This window comes from Macrobrachium rosenbergii, chromosome 22 (genome assembly GCF_040412425.1).
Source record: "Macrobrachium rosenbergii isolate ZJJX-2024 chromosome 22, ASM4041242v1, whole genome shotgun sequence".
NCBI lineage: Eukaryota > Metazoa > Arthropoda > Malacostraca > Decapoda > Palaemonidae > Macrobrachium > Macrobrachium rosenbergii.
This window is the reverse complement of record NC_089762.1, coordinates 31,212,158-31,232,195: the sequence shown is the minus strand read 5'-3', so window position 1 is coordinate 31,232,195 and position 20,038 is coordinate 31,212,158. Positions and strand designations below refer to the sequence as shown.

Below are 20,038 nucleotides of genomic sequence, written 5' to 3'. Positions count from 1 at the left end.
AGTTTTAGGATCACCAACAACAAAATAACATTGAAGGCACCAAGTACAAGAGCATCACTGTGAGTGTTCAGATGCTCCAACCTGTTAGCTGCCCTTATGATAATGAACACTGCTGCCAAAAATGTACCCAAGGGATTGAGAACCAGCGTTGTTTAAAATTTTAGATTTTTGGAAGAAGCATGCAAGCCTTTCAATAGCACTTACATTAAACACACAGCGGGTGATGACTGCAGAGATGGTGAGCGTTGCCCTGCATTTATCTGCTGTAATATCCAAGTATCCTCAGCCTTATACTCTCTCTCTCAAGTGTGTGTTATTCATCTCATCATTCTATTTCTACTCACTCATGTGCTTCAAAGATAGTTATCTGGATCAAACTGGATGTCCAGTCTTTGAATTGGCCAATCTACTAAGCAAGCAGGTCTTAACTTTCAATGTACATCCTTGATTGGGTTGGCAGCATAATAAATTTATATAATTTTTTGACCTGATAATGTCATCTTAACCAATGACATAATTACAAATGTCAGAGTTAATGGTTGGTCTATGATATGACTACAATATATAAACCATATTTCCCATGAAATTTGGCATCAGTGTATCTGTTCTAATGTGATATGAAGTACGGTAGATTAGAGATGTAAGTTCCCCTCCTGAGGGGATTTCTCATCAACCAGGACAGCAGAATTGTCCTTTTTTCAAAGTATACAGTGAACACCCCGTATTCACGTTGTCAACATTCGCGGACTCACGCATTCGCGGGTTTCTCTGTGGAACATATCTAGCCATCATTCGTGGAAAATTCGCTGATTCACGGTATTTTTCACTGAGAAATATTCACTAATTACTGTATTTTCATATAATTTTCATAAATAAATGCACTTTTTGTGATAAAACTTAAAATATTCAGGTATAAGCATTTTTACAGGGTTTTTCTGTGTTTAAGCTATCAAAATGGGCAGTTCTAAGTGTTTTTAGAGGGGTTTTAAGCATTCGCGGATTTGACCCATTCGCCGGGGTGTGGGACGCATCCCCCGCAAATACGGGGGTTCACTGTATTCATTGACAACTTCAAACTTAAATGTAGGGCGCTCTGAAACCAAAGTTTCATCTACAAAACAAATTTGGTAAATTTTTTGTATAAATTCATTATTTTGCTTTTAGGTTATTGTGTATTAAGAACCCCTTTTTATTTATCTCGTGATGGTATCTGACCATTTTGTCTGTATTATTTGATATTTAATATACTGTACGTGTTTTTTCTTTTTAGGTGTGAATTTTCATAACTAAAAAGAACAGATATTCACTGTTTCTCTTCCTGGCTCCAGAAACATCATTTGAGTGGCTTTTGGACCAACTTTAAAATTTTCTTTCCCCGTTCCAGAATTACCTCTTTATCATGGAGAATCATGGGAACTTATGCAGCGACGTTGGGCAAAATTGGAGAAAGATTTTAGAACAAAAAGTCGAAAATTTGATATATCTAAGATTCCTGATATATATGACTGCATCAAGTATGATGTTCAACACAACCATCATACTCTTCAGTTTGAGCATGCTGAAGAGTTATACAAATGTGCCAAATATCTTGCAGATATTGTCATTCCTCAGGTGAGATCTTGCATAGATAAAATATTTTTAAATATTTATAAAAATGGAACGTAAAGAATTGTTAATCATTTAAAAGTACATTGCTGTATTATGTTTCAGTTTATCTTGTAAACTATTCAAGAAATAGCTAATTTTAAAAAATATTTCTTTATATGTTTCATAAGTCTTATAGCCAAACCCTTATGTACTGTTGTCTGCATGATAAATTCATGTTAGGTTTTAGGTTGAAGAAACTTTTTTATTTTGCTTTTGAAACTACTTGTTGCACCTACAGTCATAAGCAGTTTTTTTAGAATACTGTAATACTGTTTCTGTTTTGGATAAGTGTTGTTTGTCACACTAGGAACTGCAATGAGAATGGCCTAACCAACAAGAATTTTAGCTACTGTGTATACACAAATTTCTACTGGTACATAATTCTCAAAGCTTTTTCTAGCTTTGAAACATAACACAGCAGACAGCTGGTTCAAGAGTTCTAATTATTTTCAAGTACTGTATTTAACATTGCATTAGAGAAGTGCTCCTAAGGTCAACAGTTATGTAATAAAAGCAGGATTGAGTGTCCTTGTCCAGACATTACATGGAAAACAATGATTGTTCTTTCAATTATCTTGAAGTGTTAGTTTTTATAAACCCCTTAGTTCTGGCTGAAGTCTTGACAGAAATAAGCTGAACTATTCCAACTGAAGGATTCTGGATTGAATTTTTTCAGTATGATTTTCAATTGAATATCATGGCAGTGTTTAAATATCACTTGTTAGTTCAGATGCTGTTGGATTATTATCTAGGAATTTGGAAATGCCAGCCATATTTTCTAGTGTTGGTTTGTTATGTATTTTATTATGTCTGTCTGCTGTTTCAATGACTACAAATGAAAATATGAGGCTATTTTACCATTGTTTGTGGGTAACTTTTCAGTCATCAAAACCATAACTGTGCTCATAAATATGCAAGATTTTCAGGCAGTTCACTTAGTAACTGAAGACTTACCTGTGTAGAATATATGTTTTTAAAAGACAAATAGCCCATCATACATATGTGGTAAAATCAAACAAAGAATAACCAAAGGGTGGGAGGACTAAGAACACTTTTAATAGAAATAACCAGTAGGCTTTGATGAGTTTAGCTCAGTTATATTATTTTTTTCATAGTCACATGCATGATAACATCTTCCCAGTTTGTACATCTTCATCTCTCAGTACTTTCATGTTTAATTGTCTTTATACAGGGCAAGACATCTGATGAGTACTCTCTATTCTATTTATCTGTTGCACTTTCTACCTGAATTCTTATTTGATCCAAATCCTCATTTACAGACTTTCTCCATGATATAGATTTACCCCTCTGGTAGGCAACTTCCTAATTTCTTATTTACTGCTCTTCTAACTGGGTGTTCCTCTCTTTTGTCATTGCTTGTCTAAACCATCAGTATATTTTAAAATAGATCTTTTTTTTAACCATATCTTCCTTATTTGTGCAGTCTTCTCAGCTTATTTCTGCTATGAATCATGGGATTTTGTAGCAGTACCACATTAGAATTTCTTTGATGCTCTCTGCTACTCTCCATGTCTGCCCAGCATATAGGAGCATAGTCCTTGTATATGCATGATGTTTTTTATGTTAAACTAGTTTAACAGTCTCTAATAAATCCTGGTTGTGGCTTTTTTTTTTTATACCTCACAGTACCAACCACTAGATCCAGTACTGAGCCTGATAGCCATCTGAAAGGTTGGGATCTGCCCACACATGTGCAGTAGTACCAGTTGACTGCTATTTTCTTTCTTTCATTTGAAGTGGATTGAAGCATCTGGGATTATTTTGTAAACACAAAAATGGTTAATTATCTGTAAAGTAATTAGTTTGTGGGAAAACAAAAATATTTCTTGGAAATTCTCATGACCCTTGTATCCCTAGACTCTTTGATGTTACCTCAACACAGATGATGACTTCTCTGTGTTCCTGTGCAAGTTCTATGGTTACTGATAATTTCGTAACAATTACACCAAAACACCTGTACAAATTATCGATGTCCATTCTTCCACAAGTTGTACAGGCATTCATTGCTACATCTTCCTGACTTTTATCTGCCATGTTACATGTACTCTTCATAACAGTATACTGTACTTTTAAGCTTTAGTGCCAGTTTCTGTAGTTTTTCCCCATAATCACCAGTGAGAGTTCTGTCATCTGCAAGTATCACCCAATCCACATTGCATTCATGCCTCAGACATGTGCCTACTCATTTTTGTTCACAGACTTCACTCATGACAATATTGAATTGTTGTAGAAGAAACATGATTTGTGCAGTTCGAAGTATAAATTAGATTTAGGTATATGCACAATTTCTTTATGAGAAATATGCAGATAATTACTTAAACCAGTTATTGGTATTTTTATACTCTGTTCTTAGGAATATGGAATGACTCAGCAAGAGAAGGTAGCTATTGGTCAAGGTATCTGCACACCCTTGCTCAAGAAAATAAGAGCAGATTTGCAGAGAAACATAGGAGAAGAAGAAAGTGAAGAGAATCAGGGAGAAAGTATTAACAGATTGAATCCACGGTGGGTGTTCAATTCTTTTATCGTATTGAAAGGAAGTATTCCTTTGATTTTTATTCATTGAGTTCTTGACATATCTGATTGAATGCTTTTTGACTTTATAATTTTTGTATTGTTCATATGCGGAACACACCTAGGTCTTACATTAGCATTAATCTTCTGGTGTCAGCTGGAAACCAGTAAAAAACAACAAGAATTGTTTATGAAAGGAATTGGTGGCATCTGGCATCGGTCGTGGAGGTGAGATGGGAAGCAGGCAGCAACCTTATTTAAACTTCATGATGTCTTAGTTTTCTTCTTACTGCCAGGGAGACAGGTTGTTTCTTTTTCTCCTTCCTCTCCATAGCCGGTTGCTTTTGCCTTTGCCTGTGTTTCTTTGTTGTATTTGTGTTCAGTTTTTTTTTTTGTGTGCATGTGTTTTGGTTTTATTATGAAATCCCAAAACCCAGCTAAAAATTCCTGTAAGCCTCAGAGGAAATGTCCTGGTACAAGCATCTACCCTTGCTCACATTTTCTGGCTTCCTTTGAGACTGACCCCCATTCAACTTGTAGTAGGTGCAGATCGAATTTTGTAATGTGGCTGACACTTGCCCTGAGTGTTGTTCTTGGTCTCCTGAGCAATGGAAGAGATTTGCCAAGAAGAAGCAGCACAAGAGGAAATCGGAGGCGCCATCTTGGGTCTGATGCTAAGGTTATGTCCTACCTTACCCATCTGAGTGCTAATTTATGGGCCAATATCCTGCTGATGAGGAGAAACGCAGCCCTCTTTAAAGTGGCTCAGTCTGTTAATGTGGATTCCTTGTTATCCTTGAGGAATGGTGATATTCTGGACTCCAGCTGCTTTTCCCTAGGGATTAGTTGGATGCAGCTGTTAACAGGCGTCGAGCCGACAATAATGATTGTCTCATTCAACAAGCAGTGAGTAAAGCAGCAGCTCCTTCTCGTCTGAATGTTCCAAGGCAGAATCCGCAGCCTGCTCCCAAGAAGCCTATAAGACCAACTTCTACGAACATGACTTCTCAAGTTGCTTTGTCACCAAAGAAGCCTTCCCAACAACATCCCTTTCACTCAGGGTCTTCCAGGCCAGGAAGGGGAAATAGGGGCAGAGCTAGAGGGGGTAGACAATAGAGTGGGCACCCCTCCCCACTCTGTGCCACCAGTGGTGGGATGCCTGATGAGCCATTGGGTTACGTGGCAGAATTACAGAGTGGAGATGTGGGTGGTAGATGTCTTTCAGGTAGTGTATCTACTACCTTTCAACTTCGCTCCTCCTCTCTGTGGTCATCCTCTCCCTTACCTCACTTATGCCCAGGGCTCTCTGAAACACCTAGCTCTCGAAGAAGAAATGAGTCTTCCCAGTCCGTAAAGCAGCTGGCGATTGGAGGCTGGTGGTAGACCTATCAACATTGAACCTCTATATTAGAAAGACAAGGTTCAAGATGGATGATTTACTTCCAGACTCCTCCCAGAAGTTCCTTCAACAGTCTTAGCAAGTTCTTTGCTTCAGTCTGACAACAGCTCCTCAGGTCAGAGACAACAACTACATGCTAACCATAGATTTGAAGGATGATTTACTTCCAGATCCCTATTCATCCCTCCTCCCAGAAGTTCCTTCACTTCAGTCTCGGAGAACTGGTGACTCTTCAGTCTGCTCAGGTGGAATTTGCCTCCTAAGATATCTCAACAACTGGCTGGTCTCAGCGAGTTCTCAGGAAAAGATAATTTTGTTGTGGCTTAGCATCATGATAAATTTTGAAAAGTCCAGTCTTCAACCCAATCAAAGAATCCTTTACCTGGGAATGATCATAGACACTGCCTCATTGAGTCTTCCCATCGGACCAAAGGATAGAGAAGTTCAGGACAGTGGCTCACTCCTTCCTATCCAAACAGAACCAAACCGGCTTGGCAATGGCAAGTGATCCTAGGACTTTTGACATCGCTAGAGAAGCTGGTTCCTCATGGCTGTCTTCATCTTCGTTTTCTGCAATGGAGGCTGAAGGAATTTTGGTCTCCAGCAAGGGACTCACCTCAGCTACAGGTCCCTCTGTCGACATAGGTAAGAAGTGACCTTCTGTATGGCTGGACGATGAAAACCTGACAGTTGGAGTGCCTCTTCATTTGCCCCCTCCAAAGCTCCTCCTGTTCTCGGACGCTTCTTCGGAAGGTTGGGGAGCACATCTGGAAGATCTCCTGACTTCAGATGTGTGGAGTCCTCAGGACAGAAAACTGCACATCATCTTGCTAGAGTTGAGAGCAGCCTTCCTAGCACTTCAGGAGTTTCAAGAAAGGGTGATGGGGCACTCCTTTGTTCTGATGTTGGACAGCACTACAGTGGTAGTTTATGTGAACAAACGGGGTGCGAGTGTCACGCCAACTTCACTTGATAACAGTCCAGTTACACCGGTGGGCTGTCAACAACTCAGTGGACCTCATGGTCAGGTACATTCCAGGCAAGAGGAATGTAATAGCTGGCAAGCTAAGTCATTGGGGATAATTCTAGGGACAGAGTGGTCTCTGCATCAGGAGGTAGCAGGTAGGCTTTTTCGTCTGTGGGGGAGACCAATGATAGACCTCTTCACTACAAGGTTCAACAGGTAGCTAGAGGTCTGTTGTTCAGTAGTTCCATATCTCTTTGCTATGGCAGAGAACGCCCTTCAACTTCCTTGAGACAACCTGAACGTCTATGCCTTTCCCCCCCCTTTTGCCTGCTCTGTCATGTCCTGAACAGAGTGATGGTTTCCAAGAATCTCAGGATGACCCTTGTAGCTCCTTTATGGCCTCAAGCAGAATGGTTTCCAGATCTTGACACAGTCTCCTCTGTCAACCTCATGTAGTGTTACCATCAATCGGTAACATCCCCATCTCTTCACGGTTGGAGACTCCAGTATCTCCTGTGAGTGAAAGGCTTTTCTCGCAGATCAGCAACACAGATGTTTGGTTACCTCAGAAGATCTTCAACTGTGTATCAGGGGAAATGGGCCTTAAATTGTGGTTGGTGTCGTCAATAGGGTTTCTCTCCACTTGGAACTTCTATTCAGCGGATAGCTGATTTTCTGATGTTCCTCAGAACATAAAACACTTTTCTGTCTCTGCTATTACGGGCTACAGGGCTGCCTTGGGACTGGTTCTTTGTTTGAAGGACGTGGACCTAACTTCATCTTGAGAAATCTCTATGCTGCTCAAAAGTTTTGAACAGTCTTGTTCTCCTAGAGAATTGAAACCTCCTACCTGGGATCCGACTCTGGTGTTAAGTATTTTCACTCAAACCCAATACGAACCACTGCGTCAGACATCAGACAGGAACTTTGCCCTTAAGACGGTTTTCCTTCTAGCCTTGGCTTCTTCAAAGAGAGTGGGCAAACTCCATGGCCTAGCTTGTGATGTTAAACATACCAGGGGTTGGAAGTCACTAGCATTCGAATTTGTCCTGGAATTCGTGGCTAGGATTCAAAACTCCTTGGTTCATGATGACGGGTTTACCTCCTTTTCCATCCCTTCCCATGGGAATCTTGTTAACGATGTTCCAGATGAATTGCTCCTTTGTTCTGTCAGAGCATTGTGTTGCTATCTGAAAAGGACTCATCACCTCAAACCGGGATGCTAAAGACTTTTTGTTAGCGCAGGCCGGATCAAGAAAGAAGTGTCCAAGAGTACTACAGTATTTAGTTTTGGCTTCGTGAAGTGATTAGGCATGCCTACTCCTCATCATTTCCTACTGCCAATACTGTGCATGCAAGAGCACATTACATTAGAGGACTAAGCTTCTCCTTGGCATTCAAGAAAAACTTATCTGTTCATAGAATTTTGAATGCTAGTTCTTGGCTCTGCCAAACCATATTCACTTCCTTCTACCTGAGGGACATTGCCCACAGGTCCATGGACACTTTTTCCTTGGGTCCGGTGGTGGCTGCTCAACAAGTTGTGTAGCTCATCCAGTGCCCCTAGTGAGACAGTTTTGTATCTTGCCTATGATGGTGGTATGAAAGTGAGGATGATTGAGATGGCTGGTCTCTTTTCCGTCCCCCTTTTTCCCTTTCTTCTCTACCTACGGTGGGCAGTAAGATGGTTCCATCATATCCTGGAACAGGCCAGGCACAGATGAGTGAAGTAGCCTTACTGTTAGATTGTTTTTATTGTTTTTATTCTGCACGAATAAACCTAGCAGTAGCAAACCCTTCCTCTCTCTATCGAGGAGAGAGAGGAATGAAAACAAATATGTATAGGTGGTTACCTTAGTTTGTTATCTGAACAGTTATAGCTGTTTAAGTTCCTCTAATGCAATGAATTTCTGCATTGGACTTAGCCCAGTAGTCTGACAGTTGGATACCCATATATCTAACAGATCAGAGGCTTAGGTCTCCTTCCTTTGAATTCTCTTATTCAGGAAGTATGACCAGGTGTGCCAAACCTCCAGTCGGTTCAGGATTCTCTTACTTCCCACCAAGAGTGAGTCTCTCCTAATGTTAAGACCCAGGTTTGTTCTGCGTATGAACAAATGACAAATTTAAATTAATTTTTATTTTTCGTAGCTAACAAACCTATGGTCTTAACATTTACTGCCCACCTCTAACCACCCCTCTTTCATTTAAGCTTGGGCTGGAAGAAAACTAAGATGTTACAGAGTTGAAATAAGGTTGCTGCCTGCTTCCCATCTCACCTCCGTGGCGGATGCCAGATGCCACCAATTCCTTGCATAAACAATTCTTGTTGTTTTTACCAGTTTCCAGCTGGCACCAGAAGATTTATCCTAATGTTAAGACCACAGGTTTGTTAGCTATGAAAAATACAAATTAATTTAAATTTGTCATTTCAGTCTAACAACTGAATTCATTTACATTGCCTTTTGATAAAATTTATATTAATTTCTCTTGCAAACTTTTATAGCTATTCTCATGGAGTGAGTAGTCCAGGCCGTCATGTCAGGACTCGGCTATATTTTACCAGCGAGAGTCACATCCATTCATTACTCACTGTCTTACGATTTGGAGGATTATTAGACGTAAGTTAATCCATTATTGTGCTTGATGGTTGGTGTTATAGTAATTGTTGGACACAGCATAAGTCTAAAGCCAAAGTAGGTGTAGTTTAAGTATAGTAGTACAGCATTCTTCATATTTTGTATGTTGTTGCTTTTCATAAAGTAACCTTCTTATAGTTTTGCCTTGGAAACCTACCTCATAAATAGTCTCATCAGTTAAAAATCATGTATTTGTGCAACTCGATAGAAATTTATTTTTAGTAATTGGCAATTTCTCTCTCTCTCTCTCTCTCTCTCTCTCTCTCTCTCTCTCTCTCTCTCTCTCTCTCTCTCTCTCTCTCTCTCTCTCTCTCTCTCTCTCTCTCTCTCTAGAGGTTTACAGGAAAAATTATGTGAATACAAAATCAAGTTTCCAGTACAAGGCTTGTACAGACAAAAAAAGGAAGATGTAAAATTATCATTCTTTGAAGTAGCAGACCACTCATATTCAATAGATTGATTGATTATAAGGTAATTGGCATTTTGTCTTATGCAGTAGAACCATGGTAGATTAGCACATGCTTAACCCTTAAACGCCGACTGGACGTATCATACGTCGACTAAAATTGTCTGTTGGGTGCCGAGTGGACGTACCGTACGTCGACTACAAAAAATTTCAACCTTTAGTCAAATTTGACTCGACCGAAATGGTCGAAAAACACAATTGTAAGCTAAAACTCTTACACTCTAGTAATATTCAAACATTTACCTTCATTTTGCAACAAATTGGAAGTGTCTAGCACAATATTTCGATTTATGGTGAATTTTTGAAAAAACTTTTTCCTTACGCCCGCACGGTAACTCGGCCGAAAATTTCAGAAATTCTTTCGTCATTTTGTCGTAATTTTTGCACTGTTTTATATTAGCCGTTACATAAAGGTTTATATATGAAAATGTGCGCAATTTCATTTAAAATACAGCAAAATACAACCCATGGTTGTAGCTTTTATCAGTTTGGAAATATTTTCATATAAACCATGATAACTGCCAAAATTTCAACCTTTGGTCAACTTTGACTCGACCAAAATGGTAAAAAAAAGCAATTGTAAGCTAAAACTCTTACATTCTAGTAATATTCAATCATTTACCTTCATTTTGCAACAAATTGGAAGTCTCTAGCACAATATTTTGATTTATGGTGAATTTTTAAAAAAAACCTTTTCCTTACGTCAGCGCCAGAAATTCTTTGGTCACGTTGTCCTAATGTTTGCACCGTTTTATATTAGTCGTTACATAAAGTTTTATATATGGAAATGTGTGCAATTTCATGTAGAATACAACAGAAAATAACTCATGGTTGTAGCTTTTATCAGTTTTGAAATATTTTCATATAAATCACGATAACTGCCAAAATTTCAACCTTCGGTCAACTTTAACTCGACCAAAATGGTAAAAAAACGCAATTATAAGCTAAAACTTTTACATTCTAGTAATATTCAATCATGTACCTTCATTTTGCAACAAACTGGAAGTCTCTAGCACAATATTTCGATTTATGATGAATTTCTGAAAAAAAAAAACTTTTTCCTTACATCTGCGCGCGGTAACTCAGCCAAACATCTCAGACATTCTTTTGTCATGTTGTCGTAATGTTTGCATCATTTTACATTAGTCGTTACATAAAGTTTTATATATGAAAATGTGTGCAATTTCATGTAGAATACAACAGAAAATAGCTCATGGTTGTAGCTTTTATCAGTTTTGAAATATTTTCACATAAATCACGATAACTGCCAAAATTTCAACCTTTGGTCAACTTTAACTCAACCAGAATGATAGAAAAACGCAATTGTAAGCTAAAACTCTTACATTCTAGTAATATTCAATCATTTACCTTCATTTTGCAATAAATTGGAAGTCTCTAGCACAATATTTCGATTTATGGTGAATTTTTTAAAAAAACATTTTCCTTATGTCCGTGAGGTAACTTGGCCGAACATCTCAGAAATTCTTTTGTCACGTTGTCGTAATGTTTGCACCGTTTTATATTAGTCGTTACATAAACTTTTATATATGAAAATGTGCACAATTTCATGTACAATACAACAGAAAATAACTCATGGTTGTAGCTTTTATCAGTTTTGAAATATTTTCATATAAATCACGATAAATAGAAAAATTCAACTTTCGGTTAACTTTAACTCGACCGAAATGGTCGAAAACTGCAATTGTAAGCTAAAAAACTTACAGTATAGTAATATTCCATCAATTAGCTTCATTTTTCAACAAACAGGAAGTCTGTAGCACAATATTTCGATTTATGGTGAATTTTTGAAAAAAACATTTTTTACGTCCGCGCGTTACAAATTCATGCATCATTTTGTGATAATATTTTTTCAGTGTTGCTTTGATCGTTTTACAATTTGTTATATACCAAAATCGTTGCAATTTAGTGTACAATACAAAAAAAAAAAAATAACCTGGTAGCTTTAACCGTTTTGCTCACAGCGCGATTTGTATAAAATTATATATGAAAATTTTTTTTTTGCGCTGTCATATATTTCAATATTTATATATGATAATGATATTTTTTCATTTCTGATGGTTGCATACTAAACTTCAGGCAATGACAAAAAAAGGAGCCAAAATGAACTCTTAATCTTAAAAACTAAGTGTGCTGTGATTTTTTTAAAAAAAACTTTTTTTCCGCTTCGGCGCTAACTCCTGAACGCCGCCGGCATACGGGAGACATTTTTGTAAATAGAGGCTCGGCGTTAGAGGGTTAAATGGTATGGATTACTATTACAGATGTGATAGAGTTTAAAAATCTTTGCAGTATTGCATAAAATACTGAAGTGTAAGGAAAAAGGTTAAATGAAATTTAGGACAGTAAATTTCTTAGGATACCCTAAATACCAAATGATGCCAGTTAATGATGAATATTTATTGATAAAATAGCATAAGCACATTATGTTAACCTTTTTATGTAACCTCAGTGCCAGCGTCTGTGTTCTAGTAGTTCAAATTCTTGAAAACTATCTGGTGGTGAAAATAATGTCTTAATTTTATTTGTGAAATTTGAAGTAAAACTAAAATTTTTGCAGTGTAAGGTAAATAAAGATTATAAATTAGCTTAAAGTATTTTCTTAAATACAAAACTACTGTGTTCAAGCTAAAGTCTATGTGCAGAATTTAGTTTACCTTATGGACACTCCTTTTCTTTTTGTCTTTTTTCTCTTTGACACATAAAGAGTATGGAATACTGTACTGTATACTGTTTTCCTAACTTTTGGGGTCATGTTTGACTTCCTGAAGTCCTTACTATGTTTAAGGAATACTATACAGTACTTATACTGTATATTTATGGTAGTCATGTTCCAGATAGTTTATCAATCATGTTATGTAAAATTCTGTGGAAGATATTTAATTACGTTGCTTTCTTTTGCACAGACACAGAAAGATGAGCAATGGTGTAGAGCAATGGATTATGTAGGAGCTGTCTCAGAGCTGAATTACTTGAGTCAGATTGTGATTATGCTGTATGAGGATCCAACTAAAGACCCAACTTCTGATAGCCGGTGAGGTTGAATTGTTGGAGAATTATAGTAATTGATGTATTGATGTGCAGTAAAGAAATCTTGGAATGTGTTTTGTAGGGTTTTATCTGCTTATTTAAGATATACTGAAATTAGTAATATTAATCATTGTTACACATTTTCCATTACATCTAAAATTGTTTTTGGCCAAAATACAAATCCTAGGGTGGTACCTATGTACAGTATTTATGCTCCAAACTGCTGTTGCATCATAATTGAGGTAACTTTTAGCTGAGAATCATCATCATCATGATTAAGCTTTTTATGCCAGGTTTTCTTTTCATGGAATTAAACATCCTCTTCTGTACTGTATGTGCATCTGTTAAATTCCTGTTTAGTTCAATTAATAATTTTTGCCATTTCTTCATGATCTGTTTGGCCACATCCATAGCTCCCACATATTTAACTGTTCACTCTTTTCCACTTTCAGATTTGTTTTCAGATTTTATTGGATGCTTACTTTTCTAGTTCAGCATATAATTTTATGAATTCAAGGCATGAAAGCATGTATAAATTATGGATGGTTGAGTGAATGTTTCTCAAAAATAAAAAAATCTGTGGTATCACAATTCCATTACTGTACAATAGTATTGTTGTGCATCCAAGCAGTTATACAAACACCGCAGAGGAGCCTCTTTAAGGGAAAATAGAAGGGTGAGGTGTGTGATCTTTGCAGACATAAAGAAGACAGTAGTGAATATTTATTCTCATTTAAGAATTAATGAAAATAAAGGACCAGGACATAATATTAAGAGCTCTTGAAATGTATTGAAAAATTTGGAGAATTTATATGACTGGCAGTGAGTGTTGAGAATTATGTTTTCTGGGAAGTAATGATTGGTAAAGCTAGAGACAAAGCACTAACCTCAGTAACAGTAAATGGTACAAGGAAGGTCTCTTTAGATTAAGCAAAGCAGTAATGCATAAATTTTCTGTAACAAAATGTAGTAGCATTACAATGTCTGATGTGAGTTAGACAAGGGCATAAGATCTGAAGGTCACAGTTTTGATCTATTTATTTACAAAGATTTGTCTTTACATGGGTATTGCTTACAGGAAAGTGTAATGGTCTTGAAATAGACACAAACATTCAAATTTAAGGAAATATCAGACAAATCAAAATTTACAAGAGAAAGAAACACTGGATAAGAAATTAAATCAGTCAGTGTCAGATAAAAGAAAGATAATAAATTGAATATAGAAGAAACTAGAATCATTAGCTTGGATACAAAACATTTGTGTGTGTTCATTTGATAACTGTAAAGCTCTGCATAGTTCTGTCTAGCAGTGTTTCCACAGCTGTAATTATTGAGCAAGCATTGAGGAACTTGGTATGCATCTGGCCTTAAGTATTTAGAATTTCTCATTTAATGTGAGTGCTGGTAGGGGTCCAGTGTACTCTCCCGGGCTTACATGTAATATTTGTAAGACTGGTCATATATCCAGCAGAGTTGCTGTTTGCTTATTTTCTCACTGAACAGCCAGCCAATCCCTATACAACATGTTTACAAGCTTCCAGATCAAGCACACAAACCTAGTCATCTTGCTTGCTTACTACTCAGACTGTGATCGATCCTACAGTCTCAAGTAGGTTGTCAACATTTGGGATTAGATACAATCTTATAATCCCATTGGAGAACCATTATCTACTGCAGTCACTTTTCCCCCTAAGAAGTGATTAGATAAACAGGAAATTATGTAAATAAAATTATGTACAGTGGACCTTCGCCTATTTGTGGTTCTGTATTTGCGGCTTCACCTATTTGCGAATTTCTTTGTGAAACATATATACACATAATAGTTCGTGGAAAATTCGCCTATTTGCTGTATTTTTCGTAGAGAAATGTTACTGTATTTTCATATAATTTTCATGACTAAATGCACTTTTTGTGATAAAACTATTAAAATACTCAAGTATAAGCATTTTTAGAGGGTTTTTTGGTGTTTTGAACTATCAAAATAGGCAGTTATAAGCATTTTTAGATGGGTTTTAAGTATTTGCACATTTGAGTTATTCGCAGGGGGTAGTGGTATGCATCCCCGCGAATAAAGGGGGTAGGCTATATATTTTTTATGGTATACGAGTATATCTCTTCAGCAGTGAAACTTCTTGCTTGCTGAAGGGGCTCCTGTCACCACCTACTCTGCTTAATCTCAGTGTTTTTCTTTAATAATTGTGGGTATGGATTAATACTGAACTTAAGTGTTGGTGTGTATAAGGCAGGGATTTGAATGCCTAACACGTGAAATTAGCAAAAAAAAAAAAATTTTTTTTTTCTCGTTCTGTTTTGCATAGGTCACAGCATGAAAAACGATTGATAAAATTGTTAGATAGTGCAATATGGTAGAAACTATGGTGATACCTAATTATGCCTGTGTTTAATACAGTAAAATATTTTTAGTGTGGAATTTTATTGCCAAGTATGTAGTGGCAAAGTTATCTTATGTGACGATAAAATCCTATTACCGGCTGTTTTTTCTGTTATGCCAGAATGATTATTTACTTTAGTTTTGTAATCCATTTTCAGGTTCCATGTTGAATTACACTTTAGCCCAGGTGTTAATTGTTGTGTCCACAAAAATTTGCCTCCTGGACCAGGTTTCAGGCCAAAAAGTCGCAATGAACCTGTAAGTATAAAGTACTAAATCTATTTGAAGTATTGACAGTTTTTGGTAATCAATTCTCATAAAATGTGACTTTTAACATTTACTTCAAGGAAATTATGCATTGGTTCCATTTTCCCCTAATGTGCAGGTAAATACCTGTAGCTGAAATAATTGTGTTGAAGCATATTCTTAAAATTTTTTGTTAGTTTTATGAATATAGATGCCTTAAGAATATGAATTGTTTGGGGGACTCATCAGTAACTTTTATCAAGTCGTGGTCTGTGGTTTAGAAATTTTTATAAAATAGATCATTATATGGTTATGGACAGGAATGAGAAATGTTAATTGAACTTCTCATATCTGTTAAGTCAACGAGAATTCAGTACCTGTAACTTGCATATTATTAAACTGAACCTTTCCAAACCTTTTTTTCAACTACACTGCTATATCTGCCAATCAGTGTCCCTCAAGTTGAAACAGTGTGTTATGGCATTTAAGGCCATGACAGTAATAGAAGAATATACATAATATTGGACTATTCACTTCTTTTTAAACAAGACTAATTGTTAGAGGGTTCACATAGATATCAGTCTTCAATCCTTTTGCTGCATGTATTTACCATATCTGAGAAAGACAGACAACCCTTAGTAGATTCCTCATTGGTATTGTTCAAACTAGAGACTTCAGTTAGTGATTTCTGAGCTCGGCCCCGTGTCACCTGGTGAAATTCCATACTAACACGAATTTCTAGGTATAAATATTGCTAAATATACCAGAGAAAAAAGCTTTCAGGAATGCTGGAGTTACTACCCCCAGATCGAGCGTCTTCTATATTGAAGACGTCGGTATAACCAAGGGTGAGTGAAAGAATCACAACCACAGAGCCACACTCGATAGACATCCCCATGTCAAAACCCGGGGAAGAGCGAGGAGCCGCACTCCAGCTCCCACACTCATTTTTGTGCCCGCCGTGCTTTTGGCTGTTTTTCCTGCTTATCAGCATGACTCCAGCGCCATCTGAACTCATTCCATTTCTAGCACGTGATTTTTGTGCACTCATTATTTTTGTGCTCGTGATTTTTTGGCTGTTGTTTTTTCCTGCTTATCAGCATGTCTTCCAGCAAGTTCACCGACAGTCACCAAGTTAAGTACCATCTTATTGTGGGGTTTTTATGATAAGTTTGGCTGTTTCAACCGTATCTTAATATTATTCTTAGGTGGTGATTTTGTTATGGTTAAGTTGTGGCAGGTTCCCCGTCAGCCATGTCGTATTTTGCTTCCTTTGGAGATTCGCCCACCCAGCTTGTTCTGTTTGGGGCTTCTTGTCGTTCCTTACATTTCTTATCATTATTCCCCCCCAGAATTCATCCTGGTGGCGTTTCCTGGGCTCTGGTTGTTTTGGTGTTCCTCTGCATTATTTTTGTCAAACCTGTTAGCCATATCGGGGTTCCTCCAGTTGGGTTCCCGTCATTTTCCCGCCAGGTTTCTCCCCAGGATGTTTTCCGCTCAGTCTGACAGTCTTAGCTACATTATTATTATAGTGTGACGTGCTGGTGCTATCAGTCTTTATTGCTTTGATTTAGTTTTAGTGTGGGGAGCGCCAGATACAGTTTTATTGTTTACTTACCCTGTCGCTCCTCTCTCAGTTAGGCTATCTCCAGAAGAAAGACTAACAATTACACTAAGGTGAGCACAAGCTTTTATTATTGTTTTATGTATATATATTATTCTTAGTGATGGTGATTTATTTTTATCTGGTTAGATGTTTGTGTGGGGTTCCCCTAGCCTGCCTATGTCATGTTAGGCTTGTATTTTGCTTCCTTTGGCCTGCCTGCTCTCCCTTTTACCCTGAGTTAGGTTAGGTGTGAGGAGGGGTTCAGCAGGTGAGAGAGAGTTTCTGTTGTTCCATTCCTGTTTGGGTAGAAGAGGCCGTTGTTTGGGCTTGTAGAGTGAGACCCTGTAAGTTCATTTTTTGATGCTTCCATAGCATCCTCCCCTTTCTTTTCAGGAAGAATGGCTCTGGTTGGTTTTCAGTTTGGGAATATTTTCTCCCCTTTGTTTCCTCCTTCCTCCCTTGGTTCATTCCCTCCTGTTAGCCTAGGCGGATCCTTAGGTCGGCGCTGCCGGGTGCTAGCCTGGAAACGGCAGGCCACGCCTCTCAGGTGTAGGGCGCGCATGCGTTGAGGCCTTAGGTCGCTATCCCTTCCATCCCCTTATTTGGAGTAGGCTATGTTCTTCCACTGCTGGTATTAATTTACTTGGCGTGGTGTGTGTCTGCAGTCGAGCGGGTGAATAATCTTCCCCAGTCTCCTGTTTTCACCTGCTCTGGCCTACTCCCATCCTTACCCCTCCAACCCTTTCCACCCCCCCACCTACCTAAGTCAAGCTCTTTGTCATCTTCTCATGCGGGTGACGTCAGCTGGCATTCACTCCAGTTGTGGGGCCTCTTCCTGGTGGAGAGATTCGCTCCCTCCCAGGGCAAGTCCCCGGTGGCTTTTTGCTTGGCTCAATGTCTCGTTAACCCACTCTCCTAGGATCAAGCAGGTTTCAACATTCTTAGGGTTATTGGTTCTCCCCCTTTTTCGCGTTCGCGGCGTTCGAGATACTTTAGTTGGGGTTGACTGGCGCTTCTCTCCAGCCCTTGTGGTCCTGCGATGTTTGTTAGCCTCACCCTACTATTGTTTCTCTAGCAGTTGAGGCTTGGGATCTCTGGAGGGGTGGTTCGGACTCTGAGTATATGGAATTAACCAGTTTCGTTCCCATCCCCTGTATTTTATATATGCATATACACTTGTTTTGTTCAGGCGGCTCACTCCACCGTTGGACATATTGTTATTACAGGGTCCGGTGTCCTACCCTTGGGTTCCACCATTTTTATTCCCGGCATCCCTTGTGGTAGGGCCCTGTTGACTCAGCTCTATCGTTCCGCTGGAGTATTCCGGTGGTCGGAGAGCAGCTTGCTTACCACTATAGTTACTTGCTGGGTAGGCCCGTCTCTGACGGGGGTTTTTCTTCCGCCGAGTACTCGGTACTAGGTTTGAAAATACCCGTGCCTGCCTAATTTAAGTTTCTAGAGTGGTAGGTTCATGTACTTTTCACACTTACAGACTGTGCATTGTGAGGAGCCGGGGTGCACCGCCACTCTCCATCAACCTTACGGGCATGTGGTGTGCCGGACCCACGCTGGCTGTGCAGTCCGGCTGGATGATCTCGTAGTTTGGCATCCTGACGGTTGCGAGGTGTGCTTCGCTCTGTGCAGCAGTGTCCAGGACGAGTCGGTAAGCTTGACTTTCGTTCTTCATGCTACTTTCAGTCTGATATGTGCTCATATTGTAGGTCATGACTTTTTTGTTACAATATGTTAGAACTGATTCCCTGCTCTCTTTTAGGCTGACGAGTCCTCCAAGAAGGAGGCCTTTGAGTCTCTCCGCACCTGGGTGGCTGGGTTCGGAAGGAACGTGCTGTTGGGGAAACCGTATGTCCTCGACGCTAGTTTGAGGGACCTTCTCTACCCCAGCGCCCGGATTGCTGCGGCCGTACCTGCGGATCTGGCCACTCCTATCACCGAGCAGATCCAGGCCGCGACCCAGCCACCTCAAGAGGACCTGTACGCGGAGGTTTCTGAAGATGTCGCCGCCTTAGACTTGGACCTGGAACAGATGAATACGGAGCCGGACCAAGGGGCAGGTAGCGAGGTAAGTGAGGCAGTGGGGGCGGGTCCCCTTTTTGATTCCCCATCTTCCTCTGTGTCTTCCTTTTCAGGATTCACCAAATCTTCCATCTTGGGGGACAGGGCTCCATCTGCTGTCCCCAAGTTGAAATTGAAGACGTCGTGGAAGGCGAAGGGCTATAAGTCCTCATCTTCTCGTAAGGCATCTCCCTTCCCCCCGTCGAAGGCCAAGGTTGTGGAACCTGTGGCCTCCGGGAGCAAACCGAGCACCTCGGGCAAAGGAGCGAGTAAGAGGGCGCCCAAACCCAGCCCTCCTCGCCAGCCTGCCTTTGACCCTGAGGCGTTTGCAGGGATGTTGCTGGAACGCATCTCTTCGGAGGTGGAGGCGAAGCTTTCCAAAATTACGGAAAGACTTCACAGTCAGGAGACTCTGCTGGCGGATATGGCTCGCTCCGGCGGAGCCGCTCCGCAGTACGAGATCCCTGATACCACTGACCTCCCTCCTTTCGATGTAGGGAACCCGTGGCGTTTTGCTCTTCGTGCCATTCGTCACGAAGACACTTTGACCATCGAGGGTCTGGGCACGAGGCGTCTGGAGGAATTGGAGTTCTTCCCTCCTGATCTCTTGCCCCCCTACCCAGGCTTCGTTAGGCTGACGGAGGAAGCCTGGATATGCTCAGACAAGGTCCCTAAGGAGACGGTGATCTTCCCTAGGGACCATGCCCAATCTGCTCTGTTGCGCACTCTTACGGAGTGGCAGGCAGAGAACACGAAATTGACTCCCTTCAAGGGCAACTACACCATGTTTTCTCTGGGTGATAAGTTGCCCACTCCCTGCCTGAACAAAGTTGCTTTGGCAATGGCTCAGGCTTGCTTCGACGGCAAACCCTTGCCTCAGCTGAGGGAGACGGACTCCACATCCCTGGTATTCCCAGGAGGTGAGGAGTTCTGGAAGGACGCCCCGTCCACATTTACAGTGGGTAAATTGGACGCTTTCTGCGCGTCCTCTCAATTCAGTGAACAGCTTCCTAAACTCCC

The 20,038-nt window shown here is 39.7% G+C and overlaps 1 protein-coding gene across 50 annotated transcripts in view; it reads left to right on the top strand.

Moving 5' to 3' along the window:
- l(1)G0196 (inositol hexakisphosphate and diphosphoinositol-pentakisphosphate kinase) overlaps window positions 1-20,038 on the top strand; it is a 525,389-nt gene that overhangs the window by 330,874 nt on the left and 174,477 nt on the right. For all 50 annotated transcript variants that reach the window (XM_067124577.1, XM_067124561.1, XM_067124576.1 and 47 more), the window contains 5 exons: window positions 1,385-1,611; window positions 4,022-4,173; window positions 9,055-9,169; window positions 12,578-12,705; window positions 15,252-15,351. In XM_067124577.1, the coding sequence (XP_066980678.1) occupies window positions 1,385-1,611; window positions 4,022-4,173; window positions 9,055-9,169; window positions 12,578-12,705; window positions 15,252-15,351 (722 nt within the window). The remainder of the gene's footprint in view (window positions 1-1,384; window positions 1,612-4,021; window positions 4,174-9,054; window positions 9,170-12,577; window positions 12,706-15,251; window positions 15,352-20,038) is intronic.